The following is a 19,357-nucleotide window of genomic DNA, read 5'->3' on the forward strand; positions in this document are numbered from 1 at the left end:
AATGCTGACTTTGGAAAAGTTAGCCAGATCGAAGTAGGAACCGAAAATTGCATCTGTGGTGGGAATGGAGCTGAGCCTGGAGAAGGTTCCATCTTCTGGTCTCTGCATGGCTGTCCGGGAGCAGACTGGGATGGGGAGCACGTGTGGTCTGTGACTCCAGAGACCAGAGCCAGAAAAATGGGTACTGGGGAGTGAGAAGCCGGTATTAAACTTAGCCTGAAGGAAAAACAAGAATAAAACCTGGGGAACTGCCAGGAGGTGTGCAGGCAGGGAGCAGGCAGTGACCAGGCAGTCAGGCCCAGGCATTGGAACCGGGGCAGAGAGCTTTGTCCTGGATGGTTACTAGGTCCCTGAAGGCGACAAACCTCCTTTAGAGGCCATCTAGTCCGCCTTGAATCCACCCCACGTTACCGATGGGACAGCCCAGTGTCCGATGCCCCCTCATGCCCTGAGGTGTGACCCACAGATGCAAACCTGCCACTGCCCGGCTCTGCAGCCAGAGTGGAAGCGGATTAGAGCCATGAGTGGGCCTTTAAATCTCCAGGATTAACCCGCGCCGAGAAGAGCTTAGAAGGTGGCCGAGAAGTGACCATCCCGCCGGGTGTCTGTGTCTGTCCCGCAGGGCCGAGGCCAGCCGCTCCAGGGGCAGCCACTATGTCATCCACCGTGAACAACGGGGCGGCCAGCGTGCCGTCCCCGCCCGACGCGGCGAACGGCTTCCCGCAGCCGGGCGCCTCGTCTGGGGCCTGGCCGCGGGCAGAGGAGGAACTGCGCGCCGCGGAGCCCGGCCTGGTGAAGCGCGCGCACCGCGAGATCCTGGACCATGAGCGCAAGCGGCGCGTGGAGCTCAAGTGCATGGAACTGCAGGAGATGATGGAGGAGCAAGGGTGAGCGGGGAAGGGGGCGGGGCGGGGCTGTGGGCGGGGCCGGGAGGGACTCGAGGCGGGGCCAGGGCGGGGCCAGCGTTGGGATCCCGGAGCCTGAAAGGTCAGAATCTGAGCTATTGCAGGCCCAGTTGAACTTTCATTCATGTATTACTTTATTCTACCAATAAGCTGTCTTGAACTCCTGCTCTATATAAAGTTCTCATCTGGGCTTAGAGTCACAGCAGCCAAGGAGACACAGCCCATGCCTTCGGGAAACATCCAGTCTGGTGTAGGAGAGGGGCATGTAAACGTTAATGACAACTCGAGGCCTCAGTTTTCCCGTCTGTAAAATGGGTGGCTCGAGCTGCCTGATCTAAAGCCAGGTGCGGCAGCCAGGCAAGAACGCACAGCGGGCTCCTACTACGTGTGAGGGGTGCCTGTGATTTCAGCAAGGGAATTCCAGCCAGCAGCCACACCCAGAAGCTTAGATTTCACCCTGTCTAGTTCGGAGAAGGCAATGGCACCCCACTCCAGTACTCTTGCCTGGAAAATCCCAGGGACGGAGGAGCCTGGTAGGCTCCAGTCCATGGGGTTGCTAAGAGTCGGGAACGACTAAGCGACTTCACTTTGACTTTTCACTTTCATGCATTGGAGAAGGAAATGGCAACCCACTCCAGTGTTCTTGCCTGGAGAATCCCAGGGACGGTGGAGCCTGATGGGCTGACGTCTATGGGGTCGCACAGAGTTGGACACGACTGAAGCGACTTAGCAGCAGCAGCAGCAGTTCAGAACCAGGGGCACACAAGTGGGCCAGATACTGTGCTGGGCAACACTGGTCCCCAGAGCTGAACTGGAGTCACTTTCTCAAAGATCCCTCTCCCAACCCCTATTCCTTCCCCATCTCAGAAGGGAAACAGGCATGTTAACACCAACTCCACCATAAAATAGGTTAGAATAAGGATTATAGAGAGGACAGCAGGACAGGAAAGGGTCAAGTGCTTCAGGAGCTCGGAGGGGAGATTCTGAGAGAAGACATTTGAATGGGCCTTGAAGGATGAATAAGAGTTTGTCAGGCTGAGAAGGAAGGATTGTGCATCAGTCAGTAAGGATTTAGGGACCTCACCTGAAAATCCAGTGGAGATGGGACAGCCATCATATGTGGAACTGGAGGCAAAAAAAAAAAAATAGAGAACAGAGTCATTCCCATTTCTACCTCTCCAAGGAAAACTGGAGTTCCCAAGGCTCCTTTCTGCATCTGCCTGAGTACTTTGAAACTACTGGGCTTGCTGTTGAGGGAGTCAAAGTGGGGAGCAGGGCCTGCCTAACAGGCTGGCACTGTCAGTGAGCTGAGAATCAGAAAGGCCCAGTGCGTTAGTACCTGGAGCCACCTGGGAGCAGACCGCCTGTGTACAGCGGTCCTTCCAAACCACACCTTTGTCTGTTCATCCCCAAGAGGCAGCCAAGACAAGGCTCACTCGTCCCTGCGGAGCCCAGAAGACACTGAGGCTCAGACAGAGATTGTCACTGCCACCACAGGCCCTTAGGAAGGCAGGGCCAAGGCTGCCAGGCAGGGCGGCTTGTAAGAAAAGGGCGCAGGAATTTGGTGTTCACCTCCAGCTGGAGACCAGGTCGGGGTGGGGAGGATCCCTGCAGAGAGGAATGGATGGGTGGAAGGCTGTTGGAGACAGACAGAAAGGAGACTTCCAGCTGGTAATGAAAACAGGCTTGATGAGCTGTGGATGTGACCGAAGAAATGAGATCCCCGGGGGTTAGGGTGGGGAGTGGAGTATCCTTATGTAGAGAGAGTCCCAGACCTTAATTAAACCTGCAGATCCTGCTGAATTGAGAGACTCCGGGAGTGGAGGGAGTGTGGGCGGGTGGGCGTTGCTAGGGAACAGACGCCTGGGACAGATGAGAGCCAGCCTTCCGTGCTTCGTTCTAGGAAAATACCCCTTTCCCCACACAAGCCCCGCCCCTTCTCCCTCACAGAGCCCTGCCCACTTCCCCTCACAAGCCCCGCCCTCTTCCGCGCACAAAGCCCCGCCCCCCTTATGGGGCCCTGCCTCCTTCCTAAGCCCCACCCTCTTCACCTAACTTTCCCCATAGGAAAGCCCTCCTCTCCCCAACCTTTCAGAGAACTCCTAAAGGCCCTCACTCATGGCACCCCCTCCCCACAAGTCCCCTATCTACCCCTGCCGTGGCAGGCTTATTATCCCAGGGGGGCAGCTTCAGGTGAAGGGGGATGGCACTTGACCATGTCTTTGGTATCTAATCCCCTGGCATCAAAGGCTCTTTCCTCGCTGGGATGTTCCCAAGAGGTCGTCTCCAGATATTCCATCAGGGGCCCTTCCGCCACCCAAGCCCTCACTCCAGGTGGTCCTTAGACTGGGGTCTCCCATAAAGCCAGCTCTCCGGTTATCAACCCTCTCCCTCTGCCATCTCTTAGCGGCTGCCGCGCCGGTAGACGCCACAGCCACTCTGGAACCCAACAGTCGGGGCTTCCAGCTCTGGCCTGTGACCTTGGGCAAGCCATAGCTACTGGCCTGTTAAATAGGGGGTTGTTCTGAGGAGCCTGTGGACTAAGGCAAGTACAGGGCTCCTGCACCCTACTCCAGTCCCCAGAAAGTGCTCCACAAACGCTCTGCTAAAAATCCAGTCATTAATATCCGTTTCTAGAAACACTGGTTCATTCGCATTTATTTACCAGGTTTGCAGGCATTTGACAAATATTCTCGCTAGTCATGGAAACACACATTCTTTGGCCCCATTAAAAAGCAATCCCTTTCTTAATACTGATGGATGCTGCCTTTGGTGCCATCTTCCTGGGCAGTCTCTATGGGCAGCCCACGGTCACTGTGGAGGCGGGGACAAAGCCCCCAGCCTCTAGGAGGTGATGTTCCAGGCTTGGCCCCAAACATCCCCCTCCCCACATCCTACCCACCATGCCCCTTCTCATGAGGACCATTGAACTGGGCTTGGAGCTTTGAGCCCTCCCCTCTCGCTGCTCTATTTCTTCATCTGTAAAATGGGCCACTACCACCACAACCATCCCCCGCCCCCCAGAGCCGTGGTGAAGATCAACTTAATGACCAAGGAAGTGATTTTCTAGGAAATGCTGGATCTGGGCAAAGGCAGGCAGAAGGAGACATTTTCCACTCTGGAGACCTCTTTTAAAATGTATTGTCCCCTCCCCCCACCCCAGCCCCAGAGGGCAACCCAAGAAGTCCCCAGAGCAAAAATGAATTTGATGCATTTTTCCCAAATGGTGGAAGTGGCAGCGAGGGAGCCAGACTGGCTGGGGAAGCAGCTGAGCCAGGAGGCTGGGGTGCTGAGACAGGCATCCTTGCCCTGCCTACCCTCTTCCCCGTCCGAGCCCTTGACTGTTAGCCAGCCGGGCCTCCTGCATGCCCTTGAGTTGGCAGGTGCTGCTGCACCCACAGGGCATGGAAGGTTTGGGTACCAGCCTCCTTCTCCATCTCAGCCTTTGCCTCCTGGGAGAGCAGAGGGGAGAGGTTCAGGTGATTCCTGGGCCAGGACCCTGCTGACCTGGGAGGGGTCTAGGGTAGAAAAAGGCACAGAGCCTGGGACAATTAGACCCTCTGTCCCCATCGCTCTGGGACAAATAATCCTCAATCACCACCATTTCTTGAGCACCTACTGTGTGCTGGGCCCTGTGCAAAGTGCTTTTACGTATCATCTCCCTTAATCCTGCAACAATATTGAAAGGCAGGTTACTATCCCATTGCACAGATGTACAGACTCAGACTAAGAGAAGCATGTGGACTTGTCCAAGGTCACAGATCTAGAAAGTGGGAGCACTGAGATTCAAAAACTGTCACGCCAGAATTCAAAAGCATTTTTGGAGGCCCCATGTAAGCAGGCAAGGTGCCAGATGCTGGGGACACAAGGTCAATTCAGACAGACAAGGTCCCTGTCCTCGGGGAATTCCCAGGCCAGTGCAGGATGCAAAAGAGTAAACAGATGAAGACTAGCCCAGAAACCACCCCTCCAGGAGGAACCTGGAGGCTGAGGTTGCTATGGAAACACGAATGTTAGCACCTAACCTGACTGGGGAGGCAGGAGGACTCGTCCTGCTGTAAACTTCCCATGAGTCACATCTTTGTGTTCAGCCATGGTTATTTCCACAGAGTAAACCTGGAAGTTAATTTATGAATCAAAAGCTATATTCCTTTTTTTTAAGGTTTTTGAAAAGAATTGCGAAATTGCTCTCCAAAAAAGCTGAATCAATCCCAAATGCTCATTGAAGGAGAGGAGGGAAGAAGGGAGAAAAGAGATGGGGTCCCTGACAGGGAAGGATGTACCGTTTTCATGGATAGGGTTGGGGGGGTGGGCTTGCTGTGTGCACAGAGAGCTCATAGCCACATGAGAGAGGAGGTGGGACTTCAGTTCCTATTTGGCCACCATGGTTTCTGTCCAGGGCGGCCCGGAGGAGGAGAGGGTGGGAACTTAGGAGACAAGACTCAGTCAGCAACAGCCACTGACAGCTGGTGTGTGCTGGGCACAGGGCCAGGGGCTGGGTGAGCACAGACGCCCCAGGGGTCAGCATGGACATGGGCTGGGAGGCCTGGACAGCTGTCACACTGGTGGTGTGAGAGAGGTGACAGCGACCCCAGGATGCAGGAACAAAAATATGGAGTAGATGATTCTGGGCTTTGGTCCCCAGCCTGAGACTGGGCTCAGGGAGGGAGGGAGAGCGGAGGAGAGAAGTCAGGAGCCTCCATCCAAGGCCCAGACTACATCCACCCACAACCCCATCCCAAGCTGGGAAGCCATGGATCTACCCCTGGGATCCTGGACTGGCCACTTGGCAGCCTTGACCTTGTAGAGGCGGGGATGCGCTGAGGACCTCCCCAGGAGGTCTCCTTACCTCTGGGAACACTCCCTTTGGTTTGCCTGGTTGTTGGTTTAGTTGGTTGGTTGACTGGTATGGTGCAAAATGGGTTGGCTTTGAGCTTCCCCAGTGCTGAGAACCTTGTTGGTGATATGACCTTGGACAGGTCCTATCAAGCTGGAGAGTGCCCACATGACTGAGAGCTGGGAGGAGAGGCTGGGGGGGCAGGTGGGGAGGAAACCAGAGCCCAGACTGCAGCTCTCACCTTCCCTGTGCCCCACAGGTACTCAGAGGAGGAGACCCGGCAGAAGGTCAGGACTTTCCGGCAGATGCTGATGGAGAAGGAGGGAATGCTCACCAGGGAGGACCGGCCTGGGGGCCACATGTGAGTGCTGCCAGGGTGGGGAGGCCCAGGGCAGGGGAGGGTGCAGCCTGCAGCCAGCCCTGGGCAGCCTTTCCCAGGGCTCACTCAGGTGGTCAGGGCTAGAGGTGGGAAGAAAGAAGAGGAGGCGGAGAGGGCATGGATCTTGTCCACCGGAAGCTCTGGCCTGGCCCAGGGCACTAGGCAAGAGCCACTGGGCACCTGGGCATCACTGAAGTCCTCTCCCTGCTGCCTGGGGTTCTATGTCTGGCCCAGCGGTGGGAGAGAGAGCCCAGATCTCATCTCCGGGAATCTTGGGCTGCAAACCAGGAGACTCGAGAAGTGTTCTGTCCTCAGTGTTGTTATTGGCTGATAGAATAGTCCCTCCGCCCCAACTATTATCACTTAGATAGTGGTCTGTGGAGTAAACACGGATGCTGGAGAGAAATGACCAGCGCACCAAAAGCCATCACTGGCTCGGCCAGAGACCCATCCGGTAAAGAGAGCACAGGCTCTGTAGGGGTGGCATCTCTGCAGCTGTCACAGGACAGGAGGAGCACCGGGTGCTGTGGGCTTCAGATAAAACAGGAGGTTACAGGGAGGCAGACTTCATCTCGGAGAACCATCAACCACTCGAAACCGTATGAAGTGGGGCAGCTGCCGTAGGAGGGCGGGGCCGGCCTGTCCCTGCAAGTGTCCCGATGTGACCGCAGGGTGGGCATCTTGCTGAGACCCTAAGTCCCTGGGCACCTTTGTTGGCAGGAAAGTAAAACAGCAGCAGCGCCTTCTGAATGCTTTTCCTTGCTGTTGTCTTGAGGGCAAACAGCATTGCAGAAGTAGATGGACCTTGAAGACAGGGAAGCCCAGCCTATAGAAATTGTAGACTATTTCGGGTGGGGGGGTTCCCCTGCTAACCACACTTAGCCTCACTTCTCTGGCTTGAGCAAGAGCGCGAAGCAGAGTTGGTGATGGTGATTTTCCCTGATGGTCCAACGGTTAGGACTCCACACATCCACTGCAGGGGGCACAGGTTCAATCCCCAGTCAGGGAACTAAGATCCCAGATGCCACGTGGTATGGCCAAAAAGGGGGAAAAAATCCAAAAACCAGAGTCACGCCAGCCTCAGGCTTGTGGGGGTTTGTGAGTGCTCTAGGGGAGCCGGGCTCAGCCGGCCTGCTCTCTCCCCACAGGGTGGGAAGAGGTCACACCACTACCACCATCTCCCGAGCCTCCCAGAGCCCACAGCACCCCCTCGGCAGGGGCTGTGGCTGCCTCAGTAACACCCCGCAGGTTCATCCCCGCCCCCAGGCCAGGGTGAGCTCCTCCCTTCCTTCCCTTCTCAAACCTCCAGACAGCCAGATCTGTCCGCGCTGCCCGTACCACCTCCAAAACCATCAGGTCCTGCCTGTCTGACCCGTGCCCCTTCAAATGCCCCCCAGGGCTCCTCTGGAAAAGCAGCCACCCTCTCCCCTTCCATCCAGTGTGAGGGCAGGAGGCCTCTTCCAGAACCTGCCTTTGCCACCTTCTCAGGGCCCTTCCAGTGATAACCGCCCCTCCAGCCCACACCTGCTGCTCTACCCTCCCCTGGGCTCCTTCCTCTTAGTCGGCTTCCGGTCCTTCCCCAACCCTGCTTTCTCCTCCAGCCACCAGCCCACACGTTTCTCTTTTCTCCATCAGATTTCTATAGAGCGTGTGGTACACGTTGTCTCCACTTCCTTAAGCCACGGAGATCCGGCTTCTGCCCCCATGACTCCCGTGACCTGCTGCATCTGTCTGAGTCTTGCTTGGCCTGGCTCGGGCAACTCTGCAGGCCTGGCCTCTCCTGGCACGTGCCACCACTCCATTTCCCTTCTGGAAACCTGCTTTCCCTCTCCCTGGCTTCCAAGAGTCAGCCCTTTGTGACTGTCTTCCTGCCCCTCTGATGGCTTTCTGCTCCTCCCTTCCTCCTGCCCACTTCTCAGGTCTTAGCTCCCCACAAGGATCTGCTAGGTCCTCAGGTCTCCTTCCGTCTTCTTCCTGGGGATCCCATCCATCCCCAGCTGGAACACTCTCCTGTTAGTGGATGACTTCCAAGCTTTTTCCAGTTGTCCTGATCTTCTCTTTCCTTGAATGAATGAATAACGCATTTGAGAACCAGGACATGTTGGGAAGGAGGTCACAGAAAGGTTCCATCGTCCGAAGAAATGTCTTGAGGGTCTGTGCTGTACACCCAACCCTGTACTGGTGCTATGAGGTGGGGAGGGAAGAAGAAAAAGACACGCTGCCTGCTCTCTGGGTGGAAACACAAAGCTCCAAGGAGGACTCCTGCTCTGGAAGCAGGGGAGAATAGACTTGGCAGGGTCCCAGGATCCTACTAAAATGTCAAAGACATAGAAGACAAGTTTGTTAGCAGTTTGGTTGGTGGCTTGGACAATAAAGAATCCACCTGCAAAGGAGGAGACCTGGGTTCAATCCCTGGTTCGGGAAGATCCCCTGGAGAAGGGAATGGCAACCCATTCCAGTATTCTTGCCTGGAGAATCCCATGGACAGAGGATCCTGGTGGGCTACAGTCCATGGCGTTGCAAAGAGTCTCATATATTTGCCCTGTGCTATGAGGAGCTATAGGAGAGGCCCCAGGCCTGATTTATCTCTGTTCCTGCCACCCTTGCCCCCTCCCCCCAGCCCCAGTAGGCCTGGCACGCAGGCTGAGTGAGCAGAAAGGGCAGCCCCTTTGCCTGGAAGCCTCCTTCTCCTCTGTGTGAACTCAGTCATCTGTCAATTGGCCATTAGGCTCCTGGCAAAAGGGAAACAGAACTAGTTAATTAGTGAAACTGCTGTCAGGAGGAAGAGCGTGTGACAGGCATCTCTTCCCAGGTCAGAGCCCTTCCTGGGAGCAGCTGGTCTAGCAGGAGTCCTGGGTGATGCTGGGTTCAGCCCCGATTGGCCCTTGGTCTCTCTGCAGTGGACTCTGGCTGGGCCTGCTTTGGTCAGCTCTGTGGGGCTCGGTGTGTTCTGTTGCTGGGGAAGAACGCCTCCCCTGCCTATTCCACAGACGTGGTGAGGAGTAAACTTGCTAACAAATGTGAACTTAAGAGCAGAAAACACTAAACAGATCTAGAATTCAGTGCAGACACTCACAACTGTGTCTACAAAGCAGGGAGGAGGCGGCTGAGCTAACATCCACAGTGAGGAAGCCCAGCCAGTAGAGTCCAGGGCCGGCCTGTGTGCACATGAATCTCAAAGTCAATTGCTTAGGTGAACTTGCATTCTTAATCAAAGATCCCCAAACCATAGGTATTTCTTTCCCTCTCTGGGGCCTCAATTTTCTCATCTGTGAAATGGGATCATGCAATTTCTCTAAATCAGGAATTGGTTCTGAACGGAATGTGAACTATGGAGAACCATTTATACATTAGAGAACATTCTCATGAGTGGTGTTATTTATGATATATATTGTATTATGAGCCAGGAAGGTCAGAACAGGAGAACCCACTGTTCTAGCCCTGAGAGAGCCTCCAAAGTGGACGTGGTGGCACCAGCTACACAAAACCAGCGGTAGAGGCCTCAGCCTAAGTCTGTTTACATCCGTGGAACTGCCAGGACAAGTCTTAACCAGAAGGTTCTGAGACCTTGTATGTCTCTCCAAACATGCATCTCCTCTATGCCTGTCCATTTCTTTAAAATTTTTTTTATTTATTTGGCTACATCGGGTCTTCGTTGTGGCACATGGGATCTTCATTGCAGCATGCAGGATCTTTTTTTTTCTTTTTCTTTAGCTGCAGCATGTAAATTCTTAGCTGTAGCATGTGGCATCTAGTTCTGTGACCAGGGCTTGAACCTGGGCCCTCCTGCATTAGGAGCACAGAATCTTAACCACTGGAACACCAGGGAAGTCCCCATGCCTGTCTTTCAATGCTTCCAGCAGATAAAAGATCCCAAGTCAGCCTCTTAGAAAGGTCTGGAAAGTAAGAGAGATCAAACGATAAGGTCTCAGGGAGGGAGGATGGGGTGGGGCGGGGGTGGGGAGCCCTGTCCCCAGCACAGGGGTAGAAAGGAAGGATGTGTCTAGGGGTGCAGCCAGCACAATAAGAAGGGCCCAGTGAGGGCCTGGACTCAGTGGCTAACCCAGCTCAATGTCAGAAGGCAAGAAAGGATTCCCTGCCTTCTGTCGGGATCAAGGGAAGTTCCCTCCTCCCATCACCTCACCCACACAATGTTTGTGGTGCCCTTAAGTTTTGCCAAATGGGATTTCTTTGGAAGGAATGATGCTAAAGCTGAAACTCCAGTACTTTGGCCACCTCATGCGAAGAGTTGATTCATTGGAAAAGACTCTGATGCTGGGAGGGATTGGGGGCAGGAGGAGAAGGGGACGACAGAGGATGAGATGGCTGGATGGCATCACTGACTCGATGGACGTGAGTCTGAGTGAACTCCGGGAGTTGGTGATGGACAGGGAGGCCTGGCGTGCTGCGATTCATGGGGTCGCGAAGAGTCGGACACGACTGAGCGACTGAACTGAACTGAACTGATGGTGTATGTGTCAGGCATTTGTGTGGCTGAGGGCTGTGTGGGGATGATGGGCCCTGGGACAGGCTGTGGAGTTGGAGATTTCAGAGACAGGAAGTAGGAGGCCCCTGGCTTCGGGAAGAGGAGCATGGAGAAGAGAGGAGAAGTTTGAATGAAGGGATGTGCGGGTGTTTGGCTCTGCGGGAGCAGAGCAACGACATGACCGTCCATCCCCCCAGAAAAACCTCTCATAACACCTGTGTGACTTCTAGGCTGCCAAGGCCAGGATGGTGTTTGGGATCCAAATAACATTCTTTTTTTTTTTTTTTGCTGCACTGTGAGGCATGTGGGATCTTGGTTCCCTGACTGGGAATCAAACCTGTGCCCCTTGCAGTGGGAGCAGGGAGAATGGACCACCAGGGAAGTCCACCAAATGACATTCTTGACAGAAGCCTCAAGGCTAGCTAACCTTGACCAATTTGGGTTACATTCTTCTTTCTTTCTTTTTTAAATACAAAAATCAGTCTTCAAAGAGCTATTTAGTGGGTGCTCTGCTGGAGTTTGTGCCTAAAAATCTCACCTTGTAGCTGTGATCTTGCCCAGTCTCTTTAATGTGTCAAAACCACTTTTCTCCCTGGAAGAGGAGGTGTTGGTGTGTGAGTGTCCGACTGTCTAGCAATGGTGACTGACTGTGCAGAAGACCACAGTCGTGGGCCAGGCCTCCTGTCAGGAGCTTCATAGCCAGACTCGTACTTAATCCTCTCCTCAAAGCTGGGCTATTCTTTTCCCCATTGTATAGATAAGGACCCAAAGGCTCAGTGAGCGTGGTCATGCCTGGATTCAGACCTGTCTGTGTGAATCCAAAGCTCATGTCACATCTTTAATGCTCTGCCATCCCAGCCCTGGCCTCCCTTGCTCTGGGCAGGAAAAGGATGAGCCTGGTGAAAACAGGCTCCATCTGGGAGGGGCGCTGTCTGAGCCGGCGCAGGAATGAAAAATGCAAGATGAGGGACCGTCACCCTGGACCTGGGCCTTTGGAGGGTCCGTTTCTGGGCGTGTCCAGTAAAAAAACAAATTTGGACAACATCGGGACTTCAGGGAATTGTCATAACCATCCTAGAAGATAATTAGGATTCTCTTGTTGAAAAAAAGAGGCTCAGAGAGGGAGCGAGTGTGACAGGCACTGGGACACACAGCGACTCAGGGACAGTGCATAATTAGGACACATGTGCAGCTTCAAAGCTCCCACCCTTGCCTTAAGCCCAGCAGCCTTTAAGGACAAAGCACCCGCTTGTCCAAGTGCCCTCCGGGAGCAAACGTCGGTGGCAGAAGATGGCTGGGGGCTCCTGAGCCCGGGAGCGGGGACCAGATGCCGCGGTCCCTGCGGAGTGAAGGGGAGAGCGCGGCAAGATGGATGGGGAGCCCCGGAGGCGGGCAGGGTGCCGAGGCCGGCGCCCGCTGCCACTGGGCAGTGATTGATGACAGCCCGGCAGCGGGAGAAGAGCCGCCAGGCCTCCGGAGGCGGCCGAGAGAAGGAGGAGAGGCTATGAATATTTCAGAGAGGCAGCGGGGCTGGAGGGAGGACCGGGCTGGGGGGAGGCGGGGAGGGGGCGAGGGGACCGCGGGATTAAGGAAGGACAGATATCAGAGACGGGGGAGCTCAGAGAGGGGGAAGGGTCTCAGAGAGAGAGCGGGGCTCGGCGGCGGAAAAGGGGGGCTGCGGAGGGGAAAGGGGCTTGGGACGAGGCCTCTGGGGTTAAGGGTGCAGGGGGGCTCAATGAGGGGGACTGAGGCGCAATGAAGGGGACCGAGGGGCAAAGAATCCGTGTCGGGAGGGGCCTCAGCGAGGGGAGGGGCCTCACTGAGGAGGAGGGGGCGCCCAGAGGGTGAGAACCTAGAAGGGGGGGCTAAGTGAGGGGGGAGGGCTCGGTGCTCCTCTTTCTGTTCTGCAAAATAGGGCACGGTTGGTTGGTTGAGGATGGGGACAAAATAGAGCAGCGCTGAGGCTGGCGCCCTGTGAGGGAGGCTCCCTGTGTGGTTCCCCAGATCCACCCCCCCATGACCTTCGAGGGGTCGGGGCCATCCCCACCTCGCCGCCCGGGTCAGCGGGAAGGCGCGGCCGCCGAGCGGCAGGTGCTGAGCGTCCCTGTCGCCGGCAGCGTGGCGGAGACCCCGCGGCTGATCGAGGGCACCGAGCTGGGCCTGGAGTACGCGCCCTTCGACGAGGACGACGGCCCGGTGGACTGCGACTGCCCCGCCTCCTGCTACCGCGGACACCGGGGGGACAGGTCAGCGCCCGCTGCGGCGGGGAGTAGGGGGTGGGGGCGGGGCCGCCCCTCCCCCGTCACCTCTGCCCTCACCCCCCGCCCCGCCCCACCCCGCCCCGCTTCTCACCCAGGACCAAGCACTGGTCCAGCAGTTCCGCGTCGCCTCCTCCCAAGAAGAAGAAGAAAAAGAAAGGCGGCCACCGGAGAAGCCGGTGAGAGCCAACCCCCTCCCCACCCCGCCCCCTGGGCTGGAGGCGTCGGGAAGGGCGCGGGGCCCCAGGTGCCCATCCCTGGGCGGGCAGGGCTCTGACACCCAGCACTGTGGCCCCGCCCCTCAATGAGCCCCTCCCCTTCACCAGACCCTTTCCCCCACTGAGTCCCCCCTCCCCACCCCAATGTCCAGCCACCCCTGAATTGCACAGGCCCACGACCCAGCCTCACACCTCGGACCACCTGCTCTTGGTCCCCAGCACCCTCCAGCAGGGGTCCTGCACCGCCGCCCCCCTTCCCCCGGCCCCCTGGCAAGTGCCAGCGGCAGGGGAAGAGGGGCTTGGCTGGGGTCACCTATGGCTCCCCATCTCTACACGCGCCTGCTCCCCTATCCTAAGTAAGGCCATAGCAAATTTCTGGAGCCCACACTAATCCCATCCAATTGTCTGTCTCCCCTTCTTTCTGCCCTGCCCTCAGCAAAAAGAGGAGACTAGACTCTGAGTGCAGGTCAGTGATGAGGGTGGGGCAGGGAGGGTCCAGCTGGGCCGGGAGAGGATGTCTTTGGGTGGGAGAGGGTCCAAAGCCATCCCCCAGAGGCTGGAGGCTTGCAACTCAGGGCCTGGGCACCAGCCAACATGCCAGCGCTTCCCTGCGGAGGCCAGAAATCCCGTCACTGGAGCCTCTAACCTTTGGGTTTGAAACAGTCCTGGCTCACAGTGCCTAGGGGCCTGGAAAGGTGACGAGGGGACAACGCAGGCAGCTCCATCAACCTCTCTCAGGGACCTAGTGGACCCTCAGGGCCTTGATTCGCTGTAGGATGGCAGTTGGCTTGAAGCCCTGGAATCCCCTTTCCAACTTCAAGGCCCCAGGTGCCCGGGCTTTCCCAGCCATCTCCACCACCATGCCACCCCCACCCATCCCAGGGCCCCAGTTCACTATACACACCCACCCACGCCTGTCACTATGTCCGCAGCTGTGGGAGCTCCTCACCCCTTCGCAAGAAGAAGAAGAGTGTGAAGAAACACCGCCGAGACAGGTACCCTCTGTCCCCGGGGGCCTTCGCTCACTTCCGTGGGACCGCCCCCCACCATGACCAAGGCTGTGCGTGGGCTCAAGAGAACCTTTCTGTGGCCCTACAGGTCTGAATCTGGGTCCCGGAGGAAGAGGCGGCACAGGTGAGTGGCGCCCCATGGATGTGGGACCGGAGGACATGGACAGAGGCCAGTGGCTGCCCTGCAGGGCCCGAGGAAGCCACAATGGGAGGAACGTTGCCAGGGTCCTGTCCGCTTCATCTTCCCACACCAGGGACTCCTCCCCAGAGCCAGACAGAGCGCTGGAGGGTGGGGGAGGAGGAAGGCCATCGCAACTCTCATTTGCCCCATGAGTCAGCCTTGCCTTGGGAGCCCCAAGAATGTCCAGACAACACAGTATATCGATCCAGTGTCCAAGGGATATATCTGTGGAGGTGCCAGTCGGGAAGGCAGAAACATCAGGACCCCAAATTCGCAGAGAAAGGGCCTGCAGGCAAAAGGATCTCCCTGAAGTAGAAAGGCTCAGTGAGTAGGAGATAGGACAAGCAGGCTGTGCCTACATGTGAAGTTTCTGGGGGGCCGGTGCCAGTGCCCAACAGGCCTAACTGCCAGACTGTGAAACCTCCACTCTGTGGGGCTGGGAGCCAGCAAGGGGCTCTGAGCACGACAGCAGGACAGTGACTTTTTCAGGACGCATTGCAGAGAAGGAGGCGTAAGGCCAGAACCCAGGTAGAGGCAGGCATGTGGAAAGTGGAAGAAAACTCAGCGCGGAGGACAGGAGGCTGTGGGGCAGTCACATCCCCACTGTTGGCATTGGAGCCAGACCCACCACCCCCCAGCACCCCTGAGGAGGGGCAGAGTTCTCAGTTCCATTTCCAGCAGTGAGCATTTGCCCATGGCCACACCTTAATCCCAGAGCTTCCCCGGTGGTTCAGCGGTAAAAGAATCTGCCTGTGTTGCAGGAGATGCAGAGATGTGGATTTGATCCCTGGGTTGGGAAGATCCCCTGGAGAAGGAAATGGCAACCCACTCCAGTCTTTTTGCCTAGAACATTCCATGGACAAAGGAGCTGGCGGGCTATAGTCCACGGGATCACAAAATAGTGGGACATGACTGAGCGACTAAACACCACCACCACCTAATCCTGGCTCTCCCAATCCCCCGGTTTCCCATCTCCCCCCTCCCCTGCCCCCCTCCAGTCCTTCTGGGCCAATGGGGGCCCCTCCTGCCCCTCAGTGGTCAGCATCAGCTTGCATAGATCCTCTGTCCCATTCCTGTCAGTCCTGGGAAGGACCTAGAGATGAGCTGGAGCCAGACCCGCTCCCCATGGGGAGCCTGAGGCCCAAAGCAGGCAGCCTGGGTTCTAGAACCCAAACCTCTAGAATCCTGGGCCTGCCCCCAACCCACTCTGCTCTGAAGTGAAACACATTCTGGCATTTCTTAGCATCACCTTGTTTCTGGTCAGAAGGAGGCATCTGTTCAGGGCTAGAGGGATTGAGCAGGAGTCTGGTGACATCAAGGAGAGTGGGGCTGAGAGACCAAAGGGGTGAGACCTTAGAAGCCTGAGCAGAAGCTTCTTGGTCCATCTTGGTCCATCTCAGTCAAAGGCAGAAGGAGCTGGGCTGAGGGGCTCATCCCAGAGAGCAGGATGAGATGGAAGAGGATCCAGAAGAGTAATCCCAAAGCAGGAAGATCATTAAGCCCAGGGGAAAGCATTTCTTTCCTAAGCACCAGGCCTGGACCACATAAGACAGAGGGGCAGGAGGCCTGGACTCTGCCCTAGAGAGCCCAGTCCGAGGGAACCTGAGGCCCAGGGGACACAGATGAGGTCTGGAGGGGCCACCCTCACCATGGCGACTCATCAGAGGGGCCTCTCCCAAGACCAATGCCAGAAGGAAAGGGCAGGTCACCCCTCCTTCTGGGGCCATGGTCACGTCTCCTATGGCACTCCTGGGGAACAGAAGTGGGGCCCAGATGCAAGGTGATCCAGGCCAGGACTTACAGGAGAAGGAGGGAAGAAGGCCTGGCAGAGTAACAGGGACCAAAGCAGTGGGGTGGGGTGGGCGGGTCCACACCAGCCCAAGAGAGGAGCACACCTCAGGACCACACCTGGACACAGCCCAGGGCCCCCAGGCCCACCCTCCCCAGGCCAGCTCCGGGCTCAGGCTGTGCTGTCATGGTAGTCTCTGCTTTCTGTAGATCTCGAAGCCCCAAGAGCAAACGAAAAGAAAAGAACAAAGAGAGGAAAAGGTGAGTACCCTCTCCCACTCTCCAGACCCTCAGCCCGCACTCCCATCCCCCTCAAAAAAAAACCCCTGGCCTTCTTGAATCACAGAATCAGGCCCTTGAAGATAGCTCATTTTTGTCCCTGCTGCCCAGATGGAAAAATTCAGACCCAGAGAGGAAGCGGAGAGTGCCCCCTCTCCGCCCCCATCGCAGTCATAATACCAGCTGAGGGCCGAGTGAGATCCTGGGAGGCTGGGATTGCCTAGAGAGAAGGACGCCTTTTTCCTAATACTGACAAATGACCCACATGGACTAGCTCTGTACCCAGGATGGGCACGGCTTGTGTTATTTTTGTAGGAGACTATGTGGGGGGAGGTATGGGGGCCACAGGAGGAGAGGGAGGCTTTGGGGGTGGAGGTTATGGGAGGGGAGAGTATGGGGGTGCCCCCCATGGGCTATGGGGGCAGGGGTAAACTACATGAGGGGGGTCAGGGATGGAAGCAGGGGCTTCCATCAGGCCTTCACAGGGATCCCCCAGGGAGATGGGGCAGAACGTGAGGGCAGCCGATTTCTCTCCCAGGCCGCACGCAGAGTCCCCAGGCCGCAGGTCCCATCGTCACAGCAGCGGCAGCTCCCACAGCCCCTCCCTGTCCTCCCATTACAGTAATTCCAGATCACCCAGCAGGTAGGTGCCAGGCTACCAGGGGGCTCTCAGGGGTGGCTGAGCTCCCTTTCTGCTGGAGAGAGGGTGCCTGCAGTCCCCAAGGCCGGTTAGTGGCACTGGTGGACAGACAGGAACAGCATCAGTGGGTAAATTTACTAGGACAGCTGTGCTGAGCACATGCTAGGTCGCTTCCGTCGTCTCCAACTTTTTGTGACCCCATGGACTATAGCTTCGCTATAGCCCCACCAGGCTTCTCTGTCCATGGGATTCTCCAGGCAAGGAGATTGGAGTGGGTTGCCATGGCCTCCTCCAGGGGATCTTCCCCACCCAGGGATCGAGCCCTCACCTTTTACATCTGCAGCTTCGGCGGGCGGGTTCTTTACCCCCAGCGCCACCTGGGACCGTGGTACTGCCCTTGCCCAAAGGCGCCCCCGACTGTAATTGGGGACCAAGGCAATGTGAGGGCTGGCAACTTGCTCTCTCCCTGGAAGGGTTTCCTGGCGAAGGGAGGGGGCGGGGAGGGGGTGGGGGAGGAAGGAGGGAGGGGCGGGAGCTTGCAGACCGGGCGTCCCACGCCGGCTCCCCCCATGCAGGCTAAGCCCCAAGCACCGAGACGACGGGCGGAAGACGGGTAGCCAGCGGTCCAGCGGGAGCCGGTCGCCGTCCCCATCCGGCGGTAGCGGATGGGGGTCGCCCCAGCAGAACGGCGGCAGCAGGCAGCGGAGCGGAGCGCACGGGGGCCGCCCGGGCTCGGCGCAGAGCCAGCTCGATGTACGTACGCTCGGCTTTGCGGAGGGTTCCCGCGCCGCGCGGGCTGCGCCGAGCGGGGTCGGGGGCGGAGCGGGGTCGCGCTGGGTCGCCGCGGGGTAGGGGCCAGTGAGTGCGAGGGGGCCGGCCGCACCCCCCTCCCCGGGGCCCTGCCCACACCAGCGCGGCCAGGAAGGCCGGGTGGTTTCGCCCAGTTGGCCTTAATGTCAGGGTGAGGGGGGTCTGCACCCCTGACCTTGGCACACTGAAGGCCAGAGCAGGTTGACCACTGGGGCATCAGCCAGTTGGGTAACGAGCTGAAAAGGAACCCAGGCCTTCGCCTCGCTTCCCGCGGGCGTATGGGGGTAGGAGAGGGCGTGGACTGTGGTAGGGGTCGCAGTTGGGATACAAGGTTAAAGAGTCAGGACCGCCCCCTCCCACCCCCCGGGCGTCATTGGCGCCCTGAGTCTCCCTCTCCCCACCGATTCCTTTCCTCCTCTGGAGAGCCCTTCCTTCCTCAGCCCCCTCACAGCCCCTCTCCCTCTCTCAGATCCCTCCCTCGTCTGTCCCCTTGCATTTCTGCAGTCCCTGCTCCAGGGAAAACCTGTCCTTTTGTGGGCATTGCTTAGACAGGGGTCTCAAACCTGCAGCTTCACTCCCCTCTGTCCATCCTTCCTAAGGCACCTCCCCCAACACACGGCTCCCTCAGAGGTGCTGTCCCCACCCAACCTCTAGGAGGCGCACAGACTCCGGGAGACCCATGGGCGATGTGGTGACTGATCAAGAAGCCTTTCCTGGGTGGATGGGCTGGGCCAGGGTGGGAGGCTCTCCCAGGTCCCCCCAGAGGCCCACATCCCCTTTTTTGTCTGTCCATCATAGAGTCCAGGGCGGAGCCCCTCACAGGGAGAAGGGGACTGCAGTGCTGGCAGGGGCACCGGATGGGCACAGGGGACTTGGGGTGGGTAGGCCAGCAGGTCCCCCCCGCCCCAGACCTCAGGTCTCAGCAGCAAACATGTACGTGTCGGTCAGTTTCATTTTTATTTTTGACTGTTTCCTTTCACTCCTTTTCTTTTCTCAAACACCCTTACTCCTATGGCCTCAGCGAGCAAAGCCAAGGGCAGCTGACAAAAGGCTCTGAGTCTCAAGATCGTTTTTATTTAAGGACATCCCCTGTCTTGAAACCGCCCCACCTGGACAGGGTGCCAGGCTCCTGGGCTCCGAGGGGACTCATTGGGCTACGTGGGGAGGATCACTCCCGTGTCCCTGGGTCTGTCTTGGTGAGGGGAGAGGGCTCACAGAGGTAGCTGAGGGCGGCCAGGAAAGGGACTGGTCCCACAGGCCACAGAGGAGACATCCAACTTGGACAAACACCATAGAGCGTCCCCATCCCCAACCCCATGGGCACAGAGCTGGATTAGCACAGCGCCCCAGACACCTTCTCCTGGAAACTTCCTATCTTCTGACAGGCCAGAAATGCAGGTTCTCTCCATCAGGGCCTTCCATCTCCCCTACCCCGCTACCCCTGGCCCTGGAGGCCCGAACAACAGCCAGAAAGTGCCCAGGGCCCGCGCAGACTTAATGGCCAATTAAGTAAAACCCCAGGAGAGGACAATCATGGAAGGCCACCTGGCTTCCGGCCATGGGGAG

General features: G+C 57.5%; 1 protein-coding gene across 1 annotated transcript in view; it reads left to right on the forward strand.

Moving 5' to 3' along the window:
• Window positions 1-480: 480 nt before the first annotated feature.
• Window positions 481-19,357, forward strand: part of SRRM3 (serine/arginine repetitive matrix 3) — a 30,894-nt gene continuing 12,017 nt past the window's right edge. The window contains exons 1-10 of the mRNA XM_055561648.1: window positions 481-887; window positions 6,002-6,103; window positions 12,725-12,853; window positions 12,964-13,044; window positions 13,520-13,549; window positions 14,016-14,078; window positions 14,182-14,217; window positions 16,273-16,323; window positions 16,880-16,984; window positions 17,557-17,734. Coding sequence (XP_055417623.1) covers window positions 655-887; window positions 6,002-6,103; window positions 12,725-12,853; window positions 12,964-13,044; window positions 13,520-13,549; window positions 14,016-14,078; window positions 14,182-14,217; window positions 16,273-16,323; window positions 16,880-16,984; window positions 17,557-17,734 — 1,008 coding nt within the window. The 5' untranslated portion in view covers window positions 481-654. The remainder of the gene's footprint in view (window positions 888-6,001; window positions 6,104-12,724; window positions 12,854-12,963; window positions 13,045-13,519; window positions 13,550-14,015; window positions 14,079-14,181; window positions 14,218-16,272; window positions 16,324-16,879; window positions 16,985-17,556; window positions 17,735-19,357) is intronic.

Source organism: Bubalus kerabau, chromosome 23, assembly GCF_029407905.1.
Source record: "Bubalus kerabau isolate K-KA32 ecotype Philippines breed swamp buffalo chromosome 23, PCC_UOA_SB_1v2, whole genome shotgun sequence".
Lineage (NCBI taxonomy): Eukaryota > Metazoa > Chordata > Mammalia > Artiodactyla > Bovidae > Bubalus > Bubalus kerabau.